This window comes from Micromesistius poutassou (genome assembly GCF_964030765.1).
Source record: "Micromesistius poutassou genome assembly, chromosome: 5".
NCBI classification, from domain to species: domain Eukaryota; kingdom Metazoa; phylum Chordata; class Actinopteri; order Gadiformes; family Gadidae; genus Micromesistius; species Micromesistius poutassou.
This window is the reverse complement of record NC_140275.1, coordinates 3674436-3689782: the sequence shown is the minus strand read 5'-3', so window position 1 is coordinate 3689782 and position 15347 is coordinate 3674436. Positions and strand designations below refer to the sequence as shown.

The following is a 15347-nucleotide window of genomic DNA, read 5'->3' as shown; positions in this document are numbered from 1 at the left end:
GTACCAGTGGTACCAGTCCATTGTGGGGGCGGGGGGCCCCAGGGCGGGGGGGAGGGCGATAGGCTCCACAACGGACATATAATGGTATCATAATCGAGCAAAACAAAGGTTAAATCAGATTAGGGTTGTTATCACGAATAGTAGATTAGTAATGAGTAATGAATTCAAATAAATCAATCATGAAACACAAAGCCCTGGCAGCCGCTGGGCTGACTCCAGTACACTGAGCGTGGAGGCCCAATCCCAACCTGCCGGTCTCACTCTCCTCCCCTCAGGGCTCCATCTATCTCAGGGACTTGTCCCTCAGCTGTTGGAATCCACCGCCGGGCCACAGGAAGCTGCAGGGGGACTTCCTGTACGTTACCGTGGTGACCCTAGAAGGAAGCCGCTATGACGTCACCTCGTGTCCAAAAGGATTCTTCATCAATAGGTAACAAACTCGCATGTTGCTCATTTTAGTTTAGGGTTGGCTGCGACAGGGAATGTTTTCCCTAGCATATTTACACCTGGTCATGTAGCATTTACATTTGCATTTACATTTACATTTACATTCAGGACATTTAGCAGACGCTTTTATCCAAAGCGACTTACAATAAGTACATTTGTCAGAAGAAAGAGAAACAACAATATATCTCTGTCGGTACAGTAAGGATGTTCATAGAACCAAGTGCCAAGCACTAACAATCACTAGGTTTACCCATTCCCCTTATACAACTAAGACAGCTAGGATAAGATGCTACACAACGCTAAGTACTATTTTTAAGTGGAAGGACGTACAACACACATGAGTGCATAAGAGGGGTGTAGGGAGGTCAGGAATGAGGCTATGCAGAGAACTCTGAACAAGTGAGTATTAAGTATTTTGCAGACACCTTTGTAACCAGAGACACTTGGCTGGAAACCATCAGGCCATACGATCAATACCGGAATGGTGACAGAAGAGGTTATAGTGCTGCACAGACGTGGTTTAAAAACTAAAAATGACTGGAGAGAGGTCAAGTTCAAGTTCAAGTCTTGTGTTGTCAGATGCACAGAACAACACAGACAGACTGACTGGGCACTGACATTATTGTCACAAGCAACAGGAAACCACATATATAGGGCAAACATAATATATATATATATATATATATATATATATATATATATATAAAGACTACAACAAAGCAGTAAGGATATTACAGGGTATTAATACAGCTGAAAGCATCTATTTAAAAAAATATCTGAAATTCTAAATCCAATTACCTTCAGATCCAGTTATGGGCAAACAAAGTTAGTCAGTGGGTTTTTTGATTTCTATCAGTAGTAGTGTGAACAATATAATATTAGAATATGCTGGGTAGAATCTTAGGGCTGTAGTGATCCATTAGCTGTGCTGAGTTAATCACTGACCCTCGCTGAGAATCCCCTCGTGTTCCTCCCTTTGTTCCAGGTCCACAGAAGAGGTGTTTGATCCCCGTCCCGTTCAGGCGTCTCCGCTCTGCCACTGTTTCACTGACCTGCTCTGTCACCTCAGCCCTGCGTTCAAACAAGCCCTCTCCACCGTGAAGGCCAGGTAACCGCTACGCTAGAGGAACACAGAGCGCTGCTGTGTTATTCAATCGGCCTTAGTTCCTTATATTCACCTGGCGGCCATCTTGGTTCCTTCTTGGTTCTAAACGCGGGCTAGGTGGGGGTGGGGGAACCATCCTCAAGGTGGATAAGGCCCATGGTTCTTCTAAGAGTGGTTCCAGAACACACGATTTCTATGTATGTGTCGAGGGATCTCTTCACCTGTTTACTATTCTGGCAACGTCACAAGCAGGCCCGCAACAAGGGCGGCATGTGGCTCAGGAGGTAGAGCGGGCTGGCTGGTAACCGGAAGGTTGCTGCTCCCGACAAACTGGCTGTCGCCTTGCATGGCTGACACCGCTGTCGGTGTGTGAATGTGTGCATGAATGTGTGCGTGAATGGGTGAATGTGAGGCAGTATTGTAAAGCGCTTTGATTGGCGACTGGTTAGAAAAGCGCTGTGTGAATGCAGTCCATTTAACATTTTGCCATTTGGACAAATGCATGTTTTGTGATGAGGCTAGTGTAAGTCTGGCTCAATTTTATTAAGGGTTCCTTTTGACTTTTTGAGACCCTGGTTCCGAGAGCCATCTTGACACCAATACAAGCATGACCAATCAGGTGCTGATACTGACCTCAGATGAGGAAGACCTTCATGAATCCCAGAGAAGAAGGCTGCGTTGACCCCGCTGGAGAGGCGTGTGGTCCATGCTGAGACTCTGACCCGCACATCCATCCTCTCTTCCCCCCCCCCCCCCCCTTTGTAGGGCTCAGCTGCCCCCCGCGGAGGTGCTGCCCACCCCCTACCGCACCATGTGCTGGCTGGGCCCCTCGTCCATCTCCCGGACCCAGAGGAACACCTTCAGCAGGCTGGGGCTGGAGCAGCAGGCCACAGCACAGGTACCCAGGGCGCTTGATTGGATGGCAGGAATATGGCCAACAAGGTTCTGAGTAAAGTCACCGGGCTCACAAAGCCAGAAACTCACATTTTTTAAATAGGTCAACAATGATCATTTTAGCTAATTCCTTCATTTTGAATCATTTTACATTTGCTAGCGCTTCCTGTTTTGAAGGCCTAACAAACCTACTCAAAGGGGGGCTGCAAACAGCACGGAATAAATGAATGAGAGTCATTCTGAACTCAGCCCATAGGTCTCATATAGGTAGGTCTCAATTTGCTGAACTCAACTGGCTACCCGTTGAGTCTCGAGTAATTATGTCAAGGCTGACCATGATCCATAAAATATTGTTTAGTAATGCCCAACTTTTTCTGTCGTGTCTTATGACGAAGGTTAAGGACACACACAATATTTGCACTCGTGGCTGGCACTCTCCTCAACTCATACTCACCGCCTTATGTGTGTGATGTGTATAGTGTTGTGTGTTGTGTGTCTTGAGTGTTACTTTTTCTTGTTAACTTCATAGTTCTATATCTTTAATTCAGATTGTAATTTTTGTTTGGTTGAGGATTGCCTGAAATTCAAGCATTTGATGGCGATCCATGACTCTGTGTGCATGTGTTTGGTTGTCAGGCTCCAGACTGGAATGAAGAGTTGCAGGCCGCCAGAGATCTTCCCCAAGGAAGCCTGGAGGAGCGGCTATGGAGAGACCGGACTCTGCTGCAGGTCAGCCCCCTACAGCTCTGCAGTAACACACCCACAACCAGATAGAACCAGACAGCAGACAGATGACCGTTCTAAGGGTCTAAAGTCTCCCCCGTTCTCTCCCCCCCCCCCCCCCCTCCAGGTCAACAGTGCCTTTGTGCTGGCGGCGGCCCAGGGTGCGGAGACGGTGGTGGACGGCTTTGCGGAGACGGTCAGCTCAGGCGGAGAGGAGCCGGGCTTCCTCTGGGGGGGGGTCTTCATGAGCCAGGGGTCGTCCAGCGCCGGGGGGGTACGGGGCCGGAGGTAGGACTCCCGCCCGTACTGGATCACTTGGGGGGGGGGGGGGGGGGCGGGGGCGGAGGCGGGGGGTTGCTGCATAAACTGACTCTCAGAGTCTCGCCAATCAGATTGTTTCACAACCTCCCATAATATAGGATAGTATGTTGGTCCTATTTGTCATACTATTAGTCCTGCATCCACATAATTGCATCCTCTGACCGTATACAGCATAGTGTGTACAATATTATGTTGTATTTATTTACTTACACATTCTTTTGATTTTACTATTTTCATTTTCGGTTTAACCATTGTTGTTGTTGCTTTGACTGGCCTCTACATTCTGAGGCGACGCCCAATGGTTAAATAAACTCTTATCTCCTCCTATCTTATCTTAAATGCATTTTTCGTCGGTGTGCTCACAGCTCATTCGTGCCGTGGTGCCTGGCGTGACCCTGAACGAACTCTAACCTGCGATCAGTCAGGCTGACTCCTCCCTAACCCCGCCTCCTCCTTAACCCCGCCTCCTCGTACCTCCAGGGCCGCCCAGCGGTTGGAGCTGAACGGGGTCCAGGCGTACAGCGACCTGGGGGAGCTGCAGGCCCTCCACACGCTGCCCACCGCCACCGTGGACTACCGAGGGGTGCGTCTGTCGGCCCAGGGCCTGGCCCCCGGGTCGGACGCCCCCGAGCCGGAGGCAGACCCGGAGTCTCCGGCCCCGCCCTCCTCGAGGTGAATTCAGAGCTCAGAGTCGGAATCTGTAAAACATGGGCCGTGAAGCGAATCTCATTCCTGGACTGTGACTGATTAAGGGCTTCACACACTGACTGGATTAGAATCAGAACCAGAAACAGATCATGGCCAAGTTTGCACATACAAGGGCATTGTGGCGCAGTGAAGAACACGATATAAACATACAAACAACATGGACTCGCTGTGGGTATGGGTCGTGTATAGCTGCATGAGGTCCATTACAGCTGTACAGCACCCCCCCCCCCCCACACACACACACACACACACACACACACATACACACTCTGTTCCTCACTAGAAGCTTACTTGGTGATTCAACTCTTTGTGGTTCTGATTCTGCAGACAGAGTGTGATGCACACGGTTCCTCTTGTTCCTCTGGTTTGATAACAACAACGTTATTCTCTCTGTCCTCCTTCTTGTCAGGGGTCTGATGTATGGGATGAACGCGGGCCCCCAGGAGTCGTCCACACGCAGGCAGCTCCTGGTGCTGCTGGCCCAGTCTGCCAAGGCCCTGTCCCTGCAGAGGCACGCGGTGGTGGGCCCCGCGGGGTACCAGGTGCCCCTCTTCACCTCGGTGGACGCCCAGGGCCTGATGGGCGGCGACGGACGCTTCTACCTGCTGGACCTCGTCCGGACGATGCCCGCCGACGCCAACTTCTGCCCAGAGGTGGAGGCGGCGGAGCGGGCCCTGACCGCCGCCGCCGGGGGGGAGGTGGAGGAGAAGGTGAAGGAGACGGTGGAGGAGACGGTGGAGGAGGAGGAGGTGAAGGAGGAGGTGAAGGAGAAGGTGGAGGTGGAGGAGGAGCTGAAGGAGAAGGTGGAGGAGGAGGAGAAGGAGGAGGAGGAGAGGCCAAAGTGTGAAGAAGCAGGAGGAGACCGGTGGCCGGAGAGCTACCAATCGGACACGGGGCTGCCCCGGAGGTATCCTCACGGCCTGTGCCGGCTGAGACGGGAGCTGTGGCACGCCTTCGTCCAACACAAGTAAGATCCTCACCCCCATTCTGCTCCGTCAGTGGAGCGGCTCAGGGCCTCCGAGGGGAACCGTCACGCTAACGCTGGTCTGATGTAAAGAGCTCTGCTGAGGAGGTGTTCAGAACACACGGGAGGCCTCTCCAGTCGTCTCTTCTGTTGGAAACCAGCCGAGGGTGACGGCTCCCCTGTAGCGGAACACTGACTGAGTCTTCTGTTCACTCCTCAGACACTCGCAGTTCAACCAGCGGGTCAGAGAGCTGATGGAGGAGGACGGGGGCTTTGAAGAGTGTGCAAAACCAGGTGATGACTCGTTTGTGTGTCAGGGGTCAAAGGTCACTGATCCATCACCCGGTCTGAGGCCTTTGGATGTAATGAGGTGTTAACGATGAGCGTTTATTGTGAACAGGCGACGCTCGAGCGACGAAAGCAGTGAGGGCGGCGTGTGAAGAGGTCGGCTCCGTCAGCAACATCATCTTCGAGATGCGCTTCAACCCAAATGTGTTCTGTCCAGGTACGCACACAGACACACACACACACACGCACACGCGTACACACAGACACATACACGCACACAGGCACAGACACAGACACATGTACACACACACACACACACACACACACACACACACACACACACACACACACACACACACACACACACACACACACCAAACCTAGAAGTGTTTTTATCCAGTGTTTGGAAACAACCGAGCTAGTGGTTCATTGTAAACCCAACTCAATGGCTCCTCTGTCCGTCTCCCCCAGGCGTGTCCTTCCCCAGCGGTGACAGCGCGGCCACCAAGCTCCAGGAGAGGCTGCTGAGGGAGGCTGCAGCGTTCATCATCAAGCAGCAGATTCCTGACTTTGTAAGCACCGCTGTTCCTCCACCCGCTGGGTTCATCTCTCCAGTGGTGGATGTCAGACTCGGTCGGCCGCGTTCATAGCATCTGTGTAGCTGCTCCATCTCTGATGGTGTGCTGATTGTTATCAGCCTTCTCCATCAGCTGCTCCGGATACAGCAGGTGGTGTCTAGGTGTCTAGCGTCACTGTCATGTTTTACGATGATGTCGTTATGTTCTTGATGGCTGTCAACAGAAAGAGTGCGGGGCTTGATGTGTAAAAGACATGACATGACACGTCTGACTGAACGGGACAGATGTTGTGAACTGGGAGCCAGCTCACCCTGGTGTGTTATGAACTGAGAGCCAGCTCACCCCAGTGTGTTATGAGCTGGGAGCCAGCTCACCTAGGTGTGTTGTAAACTGGGATCCAGGTCACCCGGGTGTGGGGTGAACTCGGAGCCAGCTCACCCATGTGTGTTGTGAACACCTGTGTGTGTCTGTGTGTGTGTTTCCCCCCAGGTGGACTACTGCCTGCAGGGCGTGGAGGTGCCCATGGACAGCTCCACCCTGAAACAGGCCCTGCACCACAGGGGCATCAACCTCCGCTACCTAGGCCATGTGATCAAAGCCATCAGCCAATCAGAGCACAAGGAACGCCTGAGACACATACTGGTGAGTCTTATTGTGAAGGAAACCGATCACCCAGTTTGATCTGTTCCCCGATCAGTATCCAAATGTAATTAAAGTCCTGATGGATCCCTTTACTTCCATGAAGGGGCGTGTGTAACGACCCTTCACTTGTGCAGGTGTTCGTGGAAATGATTCAGACCCCTCCGGGATTTCTCAGTGACATTTATTGTCTGCTGCCTCCAACGGAGATGGCCTAGTTCTCATGTACGGGATGATCGTATAGTTTTTTTACATACATACACATTAACATTAGAAAATGATCACATACCTGCATTCACAATAAAAACCAACATGACCTCCAGCGTAACTGCCCGAATAAGTCTAAAATAACATAAAAAACAGAAAGAGAACAATGCTCTCCATTACAGTATCAAGTGGGGTTGCCACCAAAACTACAAACTGAATTATAAACCCTGCTAACATTAAACTTCGAGAGCATAAGTTCCTAAACATATATACACTAATATTAAATCCAAAATTGTAAATAAAACATGTTTATTTATTAAAATATTAAATTATATACAGAGCGCTCCCAAAACCTGCTTACCTCCAACAGAGATGGCCTACTGCTAATGTACAGGTAGCGCAAACGCCCAATGCGTAAAAGGAAACAGACAAGCAGTCACGCAGCCTCATATACAACCTTGGTGAATGCGGTACAACATCTGGACCTTTCATATTAACATGCATATAAACAATGGCATGTTAATAATATAATTTTGTGAGAATTCACTTCTGAGTCTTTTTCAACTCCGTTACACGTGGCTATACGGCTGGCTAAAGACAGAACGTTTACTAGTGTTTGAAGTACTTGGTGTAATTGATCCCTGAGGGGACGTAGTGTTGATTAATGGGCTTGTTAACTGTCAACTGCCATCAGGTGTTGATGTGTAGCTTGCTTTAACACATAAAGGGCGATTTGAGTCCTTATTTACATCCTGTTTTACATCGTAATGAATTGAAATGGAAATTCGGACCAAGATTAATCCATATCACTACCGCTATGTATCGTCATGGCTTCTCATCTGAAGTAGGCAGCAGTGTTTGAATGTTGAAGCTGCTCCTGTCTCACGCGTCCCGTTGTCTCTGTGCAGCGTGTGGCCCTGGCCGAGGTGGTGGTGCGCTCCACCAGGAGAGTCTTCAACAGCTTCGTCCAGGTACTGTACTCTGCTTTGATCGTCTCTCACCATCATACGTTCCAAGTGACACGATTAGAGTTAGACCGTATGTTGCAAGTAAAATGTGATAACGTTTACAACAGTATGTCTGTAGTACGGAAGAGGATTAGGGCCACATTTGATTATTTCTTTGGGAGTTCTGACTTTAATCTCAGAATTCAGACTTTAAAGTCAGAACTCCAAAAAAATAATGACATGTGGCCCTGATCCTCTTCCTCTAGCTTTATACATATTAATGATTTAATTTAACGATTGTTTGGTATTGATGTTTGATCCGTGGTTTGTATTTGATGTTGAATCGTGTCGCTGAGGTTCTGGTTAAACACGGAGAACGTTTTCCCGCCGGTTCCGCAGGGCGTGGAGGTGTGGAGCTTATCCGCCGCCGTCAGTCACTTCCTCTGCTGCCTATTGGTTCCCCAATTCACGCCCGCCTCCGCGGGGGAGGAGCCCAAGAAGAAGTCGAAGCGCCGCGGCGGCCGCGGGGGCACCGGGGCGTCGGAAACCTCGGCGTGGAGCGCCCCCTCCGGGTTGGCGCTGACCGGCCCGGCGCTGTGGAACCTGGTCTGTCAGGATGCCCTGGAGACCTATGACATCACGTCCCACCTGGGGTAGGCCCCGCCCCCTTCTGTCTGTCTGTCTGTCAGTCTGTCTTTTGTTCAGAGGTTTCTGTAAATAAGGTACTTTAGGTACTTTATTAATGCCCTGGAGACCTATGACATCACGTCCCACCTGGGGTAGGCCCCGCCCCCTTCTGTCTGTCTGTCTGTCAGTCTGTCTTTTGTTCAGAGGTTTCTGTAAATAAGGTACTTTAGGTACTTTATTAATGCCCTGGAGACCTATGACATCACGTCCCACCTGGGGTAGGCCCCGCCCCCTTCTGTCTGTCTGTCTGTCTGTCTGTCTGTCTGTCTGTCTGTTGTTCAGAGGTTTCTGTAAATAAGAGCTGGAACAGAGGATGTTACTTTATTAATACCCGATGGGACGTTCAGATGACGCCACATAAAGTACAGGAGAGAGATACGAATACTACTAATTCAACAAATTTGTATTTGTTAATTTAGTATTTGAACAAATTAGTTAAATTAGAGTAAAAAGTACCATTTACATTCAGGGCTTTTATCCAAAGCGACTTACAATAATTGGACAGGATTATTACAGGCCTGAGACTGCCACAGGTACCAGATTTTCCTTTGTCATTCTGACTATTTAATTTATTGATTCCTGTCAGGCTGTCAAATGAATTTCAAGAAATATGACAAAGAATGCTTCTAACATAAACCCCCAGGCTTTAACGTGCGTGTTCCCCGTTCCCCAGGACCAGTGTGAGCCACGTGGTGGAGCAGAACGGCCTGCAGAGGCTGTCCCTGCTCAGGGAGTTCTGCCTGAAGACCGGAGTGCAGGTAACCTTCACCACTGAGAGCCTCCATGTTTAATAAGACCCGGCTTTATTTATCACAGGCAGCATACTGGGTGTCACAGTGAAATTAAAGACCGGGTAAACCAAGAATAATTATGGGTTTTGAGTTTATAATACCACAGGAAAATATATTATTAACCACCCGGCCAAATTTGAAGGACTAAAAAAATCGCGAAGTATATAAAATTATGCTTCAAAGTTGATGAAAAATGAGCAGTAATCCCTGGCTCAGGACGGTGGGGGCGTGTGCGCTGCAGGCCAGGAAACCACGCCCATCACCGGAGAGGTCCAACGGGCAAGCTAGCTGCAAACTGACAATTCAAACCAGACTCGTGAGCGGTAAAACCATAGACGGGTGAAACCACAGAATGCTAGTGCGCGGTTAATGTATTTATACCTAGAGGGCAGCAGGGGGCGGGTTTATGTGAGTATGACCGCTTTACGTAAAGCGGTCATCGATGTAGACCCGCCCATTTTAAACCTGCACACAGAACATTCTCTGAGGCCTAGCTCCTCAAGGAAATGATGAATGGGAAAAATATTTTTTACATGTTTTGAGGGACACATTTAAGGCCTAATTAATATGATAAGAAGAAAAATACTGAATTTGGTTTACCCGGTCTTTAAAGATATTAAAGTGATATACTGAATATGCTGTCTATATTCCTTATCTGTTTTTTTGTGTCTTAGATTAACCATGGGACAGATACCAATCAGATGATGTCCATCTTTATGTCACAAACATATTCCAAAACATAACATAAAATGTGTACAAAAATAAAGAATAAAGTTGTGCTCTGTCTAAATCGAACGTTCTTCTCTGCAACAGTTGAGACTCAGAGACTACTGCCTGGACAACCAAAGCAAGGCTCCCATTGGACCGGACGACGTGCTGAACATCTTCCCATTGGTCAAGCACATTCACATGCCCGTCGCTGACGCCTCCAAAGCCTTCCGGGCGGCTCAGACCTTCATAGAGAAAGGTACAGCACTGTGCTCCTCCACGCAGGGGCCATGGACCTCTCAGCCCGGGTGTTTGATGATGCATCCTGGAGGTCTGTGGGTTCTTGATGGTCTACACAAACAGATGTTCTCTGGGACGTTGATACCACAGGCTCACATGCCGACTGGTTTAAAGGATGTGTGTGGAACCAGATGAACCAGATTCACAACAGTGCAGATTTCACACTAATAAATGAGGTCTGGTGCCAGAAAGGTTTGGGAAAGCTTGAAAACTGAAAAACTTGAAAAAACTTGAAAAACTTGATTTTTCTTCACCGATTGACTGTAGTTGTATGTTCACTGTACAGTGTCTGGTACGGCGTTTCTAAGTATCTATGTTTGGTCCCCGTGTCTGAAGGTTTGCTGGACCAAGCCCTGGAACGTCTGAAGGAGACGTCCTACCTGTTTGGTCGTGTGTGTGATGAGCTTCATCCAGAGGCCTGCTACTGCCTCAGCACGCTGGCCAAGGTCACCTTCCTGCAGGGCCAGGCAGCAGAGGTAGGCCCCTCACCCTTACCCTGCTCCTCCTCTGGAACCTCCAGAAGGCCGCTGCACTTCTGCATCTCCTTCACCCATTCATACATTCACACATTCACACACCGACGGCGATGTCAACATGCAAGGCAACAGCCAGCTGGTCAGAACAGTCAGGGTTGTCTTGCTCAGGGACACCTCGACACTCAGCTAGGAGGAACCAGGCATTTAACCAGCAACCCTTCAGTTGACCCTTCAAACTGACTCTTTATAGTTCTCATTTGAAATACCGTCCCTAGATGTTTTTTTCTAAACCACCATCCTCACAAAATACGATTGAATCTATAAAAAGATCTAAGATCAATAGACTGATCATGTGGTTGTCCCCCTCTGTCCTCCAGGCCCGGAGCGCCCAGCTCAAGGCCGTGATGCTCAGCGAGAGGGTCCTGGGCTTCGACCACCCCAGCACCATCCAGCAATACGTGAGTACCCTGCCGCAGCAGCAGCTGACCCTGACCCGTGTTCATGTTGTGTGTGTTCATGTCTCATGTGTTCATGTCTCCTGTGTTCATGTCCTGTGTTCATGTGTTAATGTCCTCTGTGTTCATGTCTCCTGTGTTCATGTCTTCATGTCGCCTGTCTTCATGTCCTCTGTGTTCATGTCTCCTGTGTTCATGTCCTCTGTGTTCATGTGTTCATCTCTCAAGTGTCCATGTCTCCTGTCTCCATGTCCTCTGTGTTCATGTCTCATGTCTCCTGTGTTCATGTCCTCTGTGTTCATGTCTCATGTGTTCATGTGTTCATGTCTCCTGTGTTCATGTCCTCTGTGTTCATGTCTCATGTCTCCTGTGTTCATGTCCTCTGTGTTCATGTCTCATGTCTCCTGTGTGGTTTCAGGCTCTGCTGGCGGTCTACCTGGGGGCCGGGGGGGAGAAGGCCCTGGCGCAGAAATGTCTCCTCAGGGCCCGACACTTACTGCTGACCATCCACGGAGAGGACCACCCCTACGTCGCCACGCTGGACGTAGGTCGACCACAACAACCCATATCCTGCTGGGCTTCATCGCAATACTTCTTGGCCTCGATTACACCTCATAAATATATAGATTGTACAATCTAGACCCGAACCTCCTCTGTTTACACAAAGCGCACAACGCGCGCGCACACACACACACACACACACACACACACACACACACACACACACACACACACACAGAGGTGTGTGCAGGTTCCACAATGCTACGGATGGGCGGAGACGTAGCATCTGTGTTGGACCAGTTTACGTAGCCCAGGATAATATCACGAATGGCCAAAGTAGGCCCGGTTTTGGATGTTTCAGAGCGGTTACTCTCTCTCATTTTAAACGGCTCTAGGACCTCTGTCTGCAGAGGTTGCACCTCTGCGTGGTTCCGCTGACCCGTCCGGTTCTGTCCCCCAGGGCTGTCTCGGGTTGCTGCTGACGGGGGAGGCCGCGGGGCAGTACCTGGAGAGCGCTCTGAAGCTCAACATGTCCTTCTTCGGCCCCACCGACACCCACACAGCGTTCAGGTACGTTGAGGATCACCACGCAGGGTTTAAAGGGGACCTATTATACCAGCAGGTGTGAGTGGGATTAGCCGTTACAAGCCGTTTTGAAAATGTGCCGCTTCTGACATCACAGGTGGGCGTGTCCACCTGGATCAGTGGTTCTCAACCTTTTTTGAGCAAACGCCCCCCTGACCTTACCCTGATCCTCTGGCGCCCCCCTCCCCCCCCCCCCCCGAGATCATGACGATAGCTGATGTAACGGGAGTCCGGGCGTGTGCAGGACCGAACCGCTCTGTATGACCGCTGTCACACTGAGCATAGACAGTTACAAGTAGCTGAGACGGTAGAGGGGTTAGAAACCCATCAATGAAAATATGTTATTTATTTCAGGTAGCCTAAAAAAAAGAAAATAATTTTTTTTTTTGAAAACCATGAAAGTTTGAAATCTAAAAAAAGAAAAGAAAACCTCTCACGTTCCCAGCGCCCCCCCAGGTTGTCCCCCAGGGGGCGGTATCGCCCTGTTGAGAAACCATGACCTAGATGTATGACGGATAGATGAGCAACGTTTGCTACAGTCCACTGTAGCACTGTAGGCTGGTAGACTGATATAATGTGTCCCCTTTAAAGGAGTGTGTTGGTTGTAGAGAGAGAGACGAGGGAAGGGTGGACGAGAGCAAAGGTTTTTAAAATTAAACCACTGCAACAAATGTCCTTTCATCTCTCTGCCCCCTCCCTCCCAACTTTCCACCACCGTTGAGAAGTGTTCCACTCAACGCACCTGTGATTGAAAGGCAAGAAGGATTCCCTGAGCCAATCAGGGAAGTGATGTCCTGATTGGTCAGTAATGAGCTGGGAGTGGTCGGCCCATAAAGAGGCAGGCAGTCAACCCCAGACAGAGGTTCTCATAGTGCACTTCAGACACTGATGGACAGCGATGCCCTAACAAATAACACTCAAATAAAAGCTCTTAAATCCTCCCTACAGCACAGAGGAACTGCGTTGTCTTTTGTTTCACTTGGGTTTAAAAGCCCCTGGAGTCCTCTGCCATAGTCTGTCACTCAAAGCCTGCTCCCCGTTGTCTCCCCCTCCTCCAGCCAGCACCTGCTGTCCCAGTGGCTGTGCAGTAAAGGGGACTACCGCTCCGCCATGAGCCACGAGAAAGACGCGCAGGCGGCCTACTCTGCCATGGTCAGTACCTGCCGTGCCCCTACCCCCTACCCCCTTCCCCTCTGGTGCAGGAGGCCGTCTGTTGGCGTGTCTGCCGTTGCTCATAGTCCTGTTTTCCTTCAGTTCGGCGAGGATCACAAACAGACACGGTGCAGCGCAGAGTTCCTGCGTACCATTACCCAGCAGGCCGTGCGGGTGGAGCGCAGCCGCAGGGAGGCTCCCGAAGTGACGGAGCCGACGGTGGAGGTGAGGGCGCCGCTTCAAATCCGATTGTGTTTGAGCTAACGAGGTGCTAACGAGGTGCTAACGGGCGCTAACACTGACCCGTCCACAGGGCCTGAAGCCGTCCACGGAGACCGTTCTGGAACAGCTGGTGCTGCTCACAGGGATCAGGAAGAACGCAGAAAGGTGAGCAGTAACCGCACCTATAACGATACTAAACGTGTTTCGTTACGTGGGCGGCATGTGGCTCAGGAGGTAGAGCAGGTGGGCTGGTAACCGGAAGGTTGCTATCCTCCTGCGCTCCTCCTAGCTGAATGTCGAGGTGTCGCTGAGCAATACACCTCACCTTAACTGTTAACCCGACGAGCTGGCTGTCGCCGTGCATGGTCGACACCTGCATGAACGGGTGAATGTTGTAAAGCGCTTTCAGTGGCCACTGGTTAGAAAAGCGCTGTACGAATGCAGTCCATTTACCATCTAGGATGACTATTGCATTGTTATTATGCTCTGAAGAAATGGATGAATTGTTCATGGAGGATGTTTTGATTTTTAGCAATAGGCTCCGGGAATTCAAGAAGAGGTTCTGGGAGATGAAGCTGGCGGAGGCCACAGAGAAGGTGAAGGTCATCAACGAGAGACTCATCAGCGCCAAGGCCAAGAGGGAAGGAGAGAGCACGCCTGCAGAGGCAGCAGGAGCAGGAGAAGAGAAGACGCCTGCAGAGGCAGCAGGAGCAGGAGAAGAGAAGACGCCTGCAGAGGCAGCAGGAGCAGAAGAGAGCACGCCTGCAGAGGCAGCAGGAGCAGAAGAGAGCACGCCTGCAGGAGCAGAAGAAGCAGCAGGAGCAGCAGCAGAAGGAGCAGCAGTAGAAGGAGCAGCAGGAGCAGCCGTGTGCCTGGAGAACGGTGACGGGGGAGCGGAACATCCCGAGGAGGCTCTGCTCAGCGGAGGCCAGGAGATCCGGCCAGCGGAGGAACCCTCGGAGGAGACCCCTGCCAGTGTGGCCGTCAACGGTCACCTGGAGGAGCCCTCTGACCCGAGGGAACCAGAGCATGAGGAGACGGCGGGAGAGGAGGTGGAGCTCCATGGAACCATGAACGGAGGTCCAGATGTTCAGGGGTCAGAGCAAGATGATACCGAACACAAAGAAACGGGGACGGGGGAGACGGTTAGTACGTCTGAGGGGATGTTGAACGGAGGAGAGGAGGTGAAGAAGTCAGGCTCACACGAGGAGACCAACGGTGTGAATGGAGTCCATGACGACGACGACGACGACGACGAAGAAGACACTGACCTATTGGAGCTGGAGAAGAAGAAAGAGCACTTGGTGGAGGTCAACGCAAAGTCCACCAAAGCCAACGAAGCGGCTGTCAACGCTGTCATCGTCAACGGAGGGGCAGAGAACGGCGTGGTGGTCAACGGAGCCCCTGAAGAGTGAGGGGCACCACAGGGAGCCTGGCTTCACCATCGTGTTAAATCTTTTACTAAATGGGGTGGAATCAAAGGTAACTTCAGCTGGTACAGAAACGTGGAGGAGATGGGAGTGTTTTCTACCCACCTGCTCAATGAAGAGGGGACAGAACCGGTTACATGGGGAGAGGGACTTACTTCTTAGGGAAACTTTTTTTTCCAATAATAAACATTCTGCTGTTGAATAAAGATTTTTAAAAAA

The 15347-nt window shown here is 50.5% G+C and overlaps 1 protein-coding gene across 4 annotated transcripts in view; it reads left to right on the top strand.

Moving 5' to 3' along the window:
- The window catches only part of LOC311343077 (clustered mitochondria protein homolog), a 22030-nt gene extending 6683 nt beyond the window's left edge, over window positions 1–15347 (top strand). For 3 of the 4 annotated variants that reach the window (XM_084467935.1, XM_084467932.1, XM_084467933.1), the window contains exons 7-29: window positions 276–430; window positions 1433–1555; window positions 2318–2450; window positions 3083–3175; window positions 3297–3457; window positions 3971–4162; window positions 4608–5165; window positions 5383–5456; window positions 5563–5667; window positions 5922–6022; window positions 6518–6670; window positions 7783–7845; window positions 8221–8474; window positions 9182–9266; window positions 10113–10266; window positions 10644–10783; window positions 11161–11241; window positions 11657–11782; window positions 12200–12309; window positions 13383–13476; window positions 13579–13701; window positions 13790–13863; window positions 14231–15347. In XM_084467935.1, coding sequence (XP_084324061.1) covers window positions 276–430; window positions 1433–1555; window positions 2318–2450; window positions 3083–3175; window positions 3297–3457; window positions 3971–4162; window positions 4608–5165; window positions 5383–5456; window positions 5563–5667; window positions 5922–6022; window positions 6518–6670; window positions 7783–7845; window positions 8221–8474; window positions 9182–9266; window positions 10113–10266; window positions 10644–10783; window positions 11161–11241; window positions 11657–11782; window positions 12200–12309; window positions 13383–13476; window positions 13579–13701; window positions 13790–13863; window positions 14231–15113 — 4035 coding nt within the window. In that variant the 3' untranslated portion in view covers window positions 15114–15347. The remainder of the gene's footprint in view (window positions 1–275; window positions 431–1432; window positions 1556–2317; window positions 2451–3082; window positions 3176–3296; window positions 3458–3970; window positions 4163–4607; window positions 5166–5382; window positions 5457–5562; window positions 5668–5921; window positions 6023–6517; window positions 6671–7782; window positions 7846–8220; window positions 8475–9181; window positions 9267–10112; window positions 10267–10643; window positions 10784–11160; window positions 11242–11656; window positions 11783–12199; window positions 12310–13382; window positions 13477–13578; window positions 13702–13789; window positions 13864–14230) is intronic. The other variant, XM_084467934.1, reaches the window with a different exon arrangement.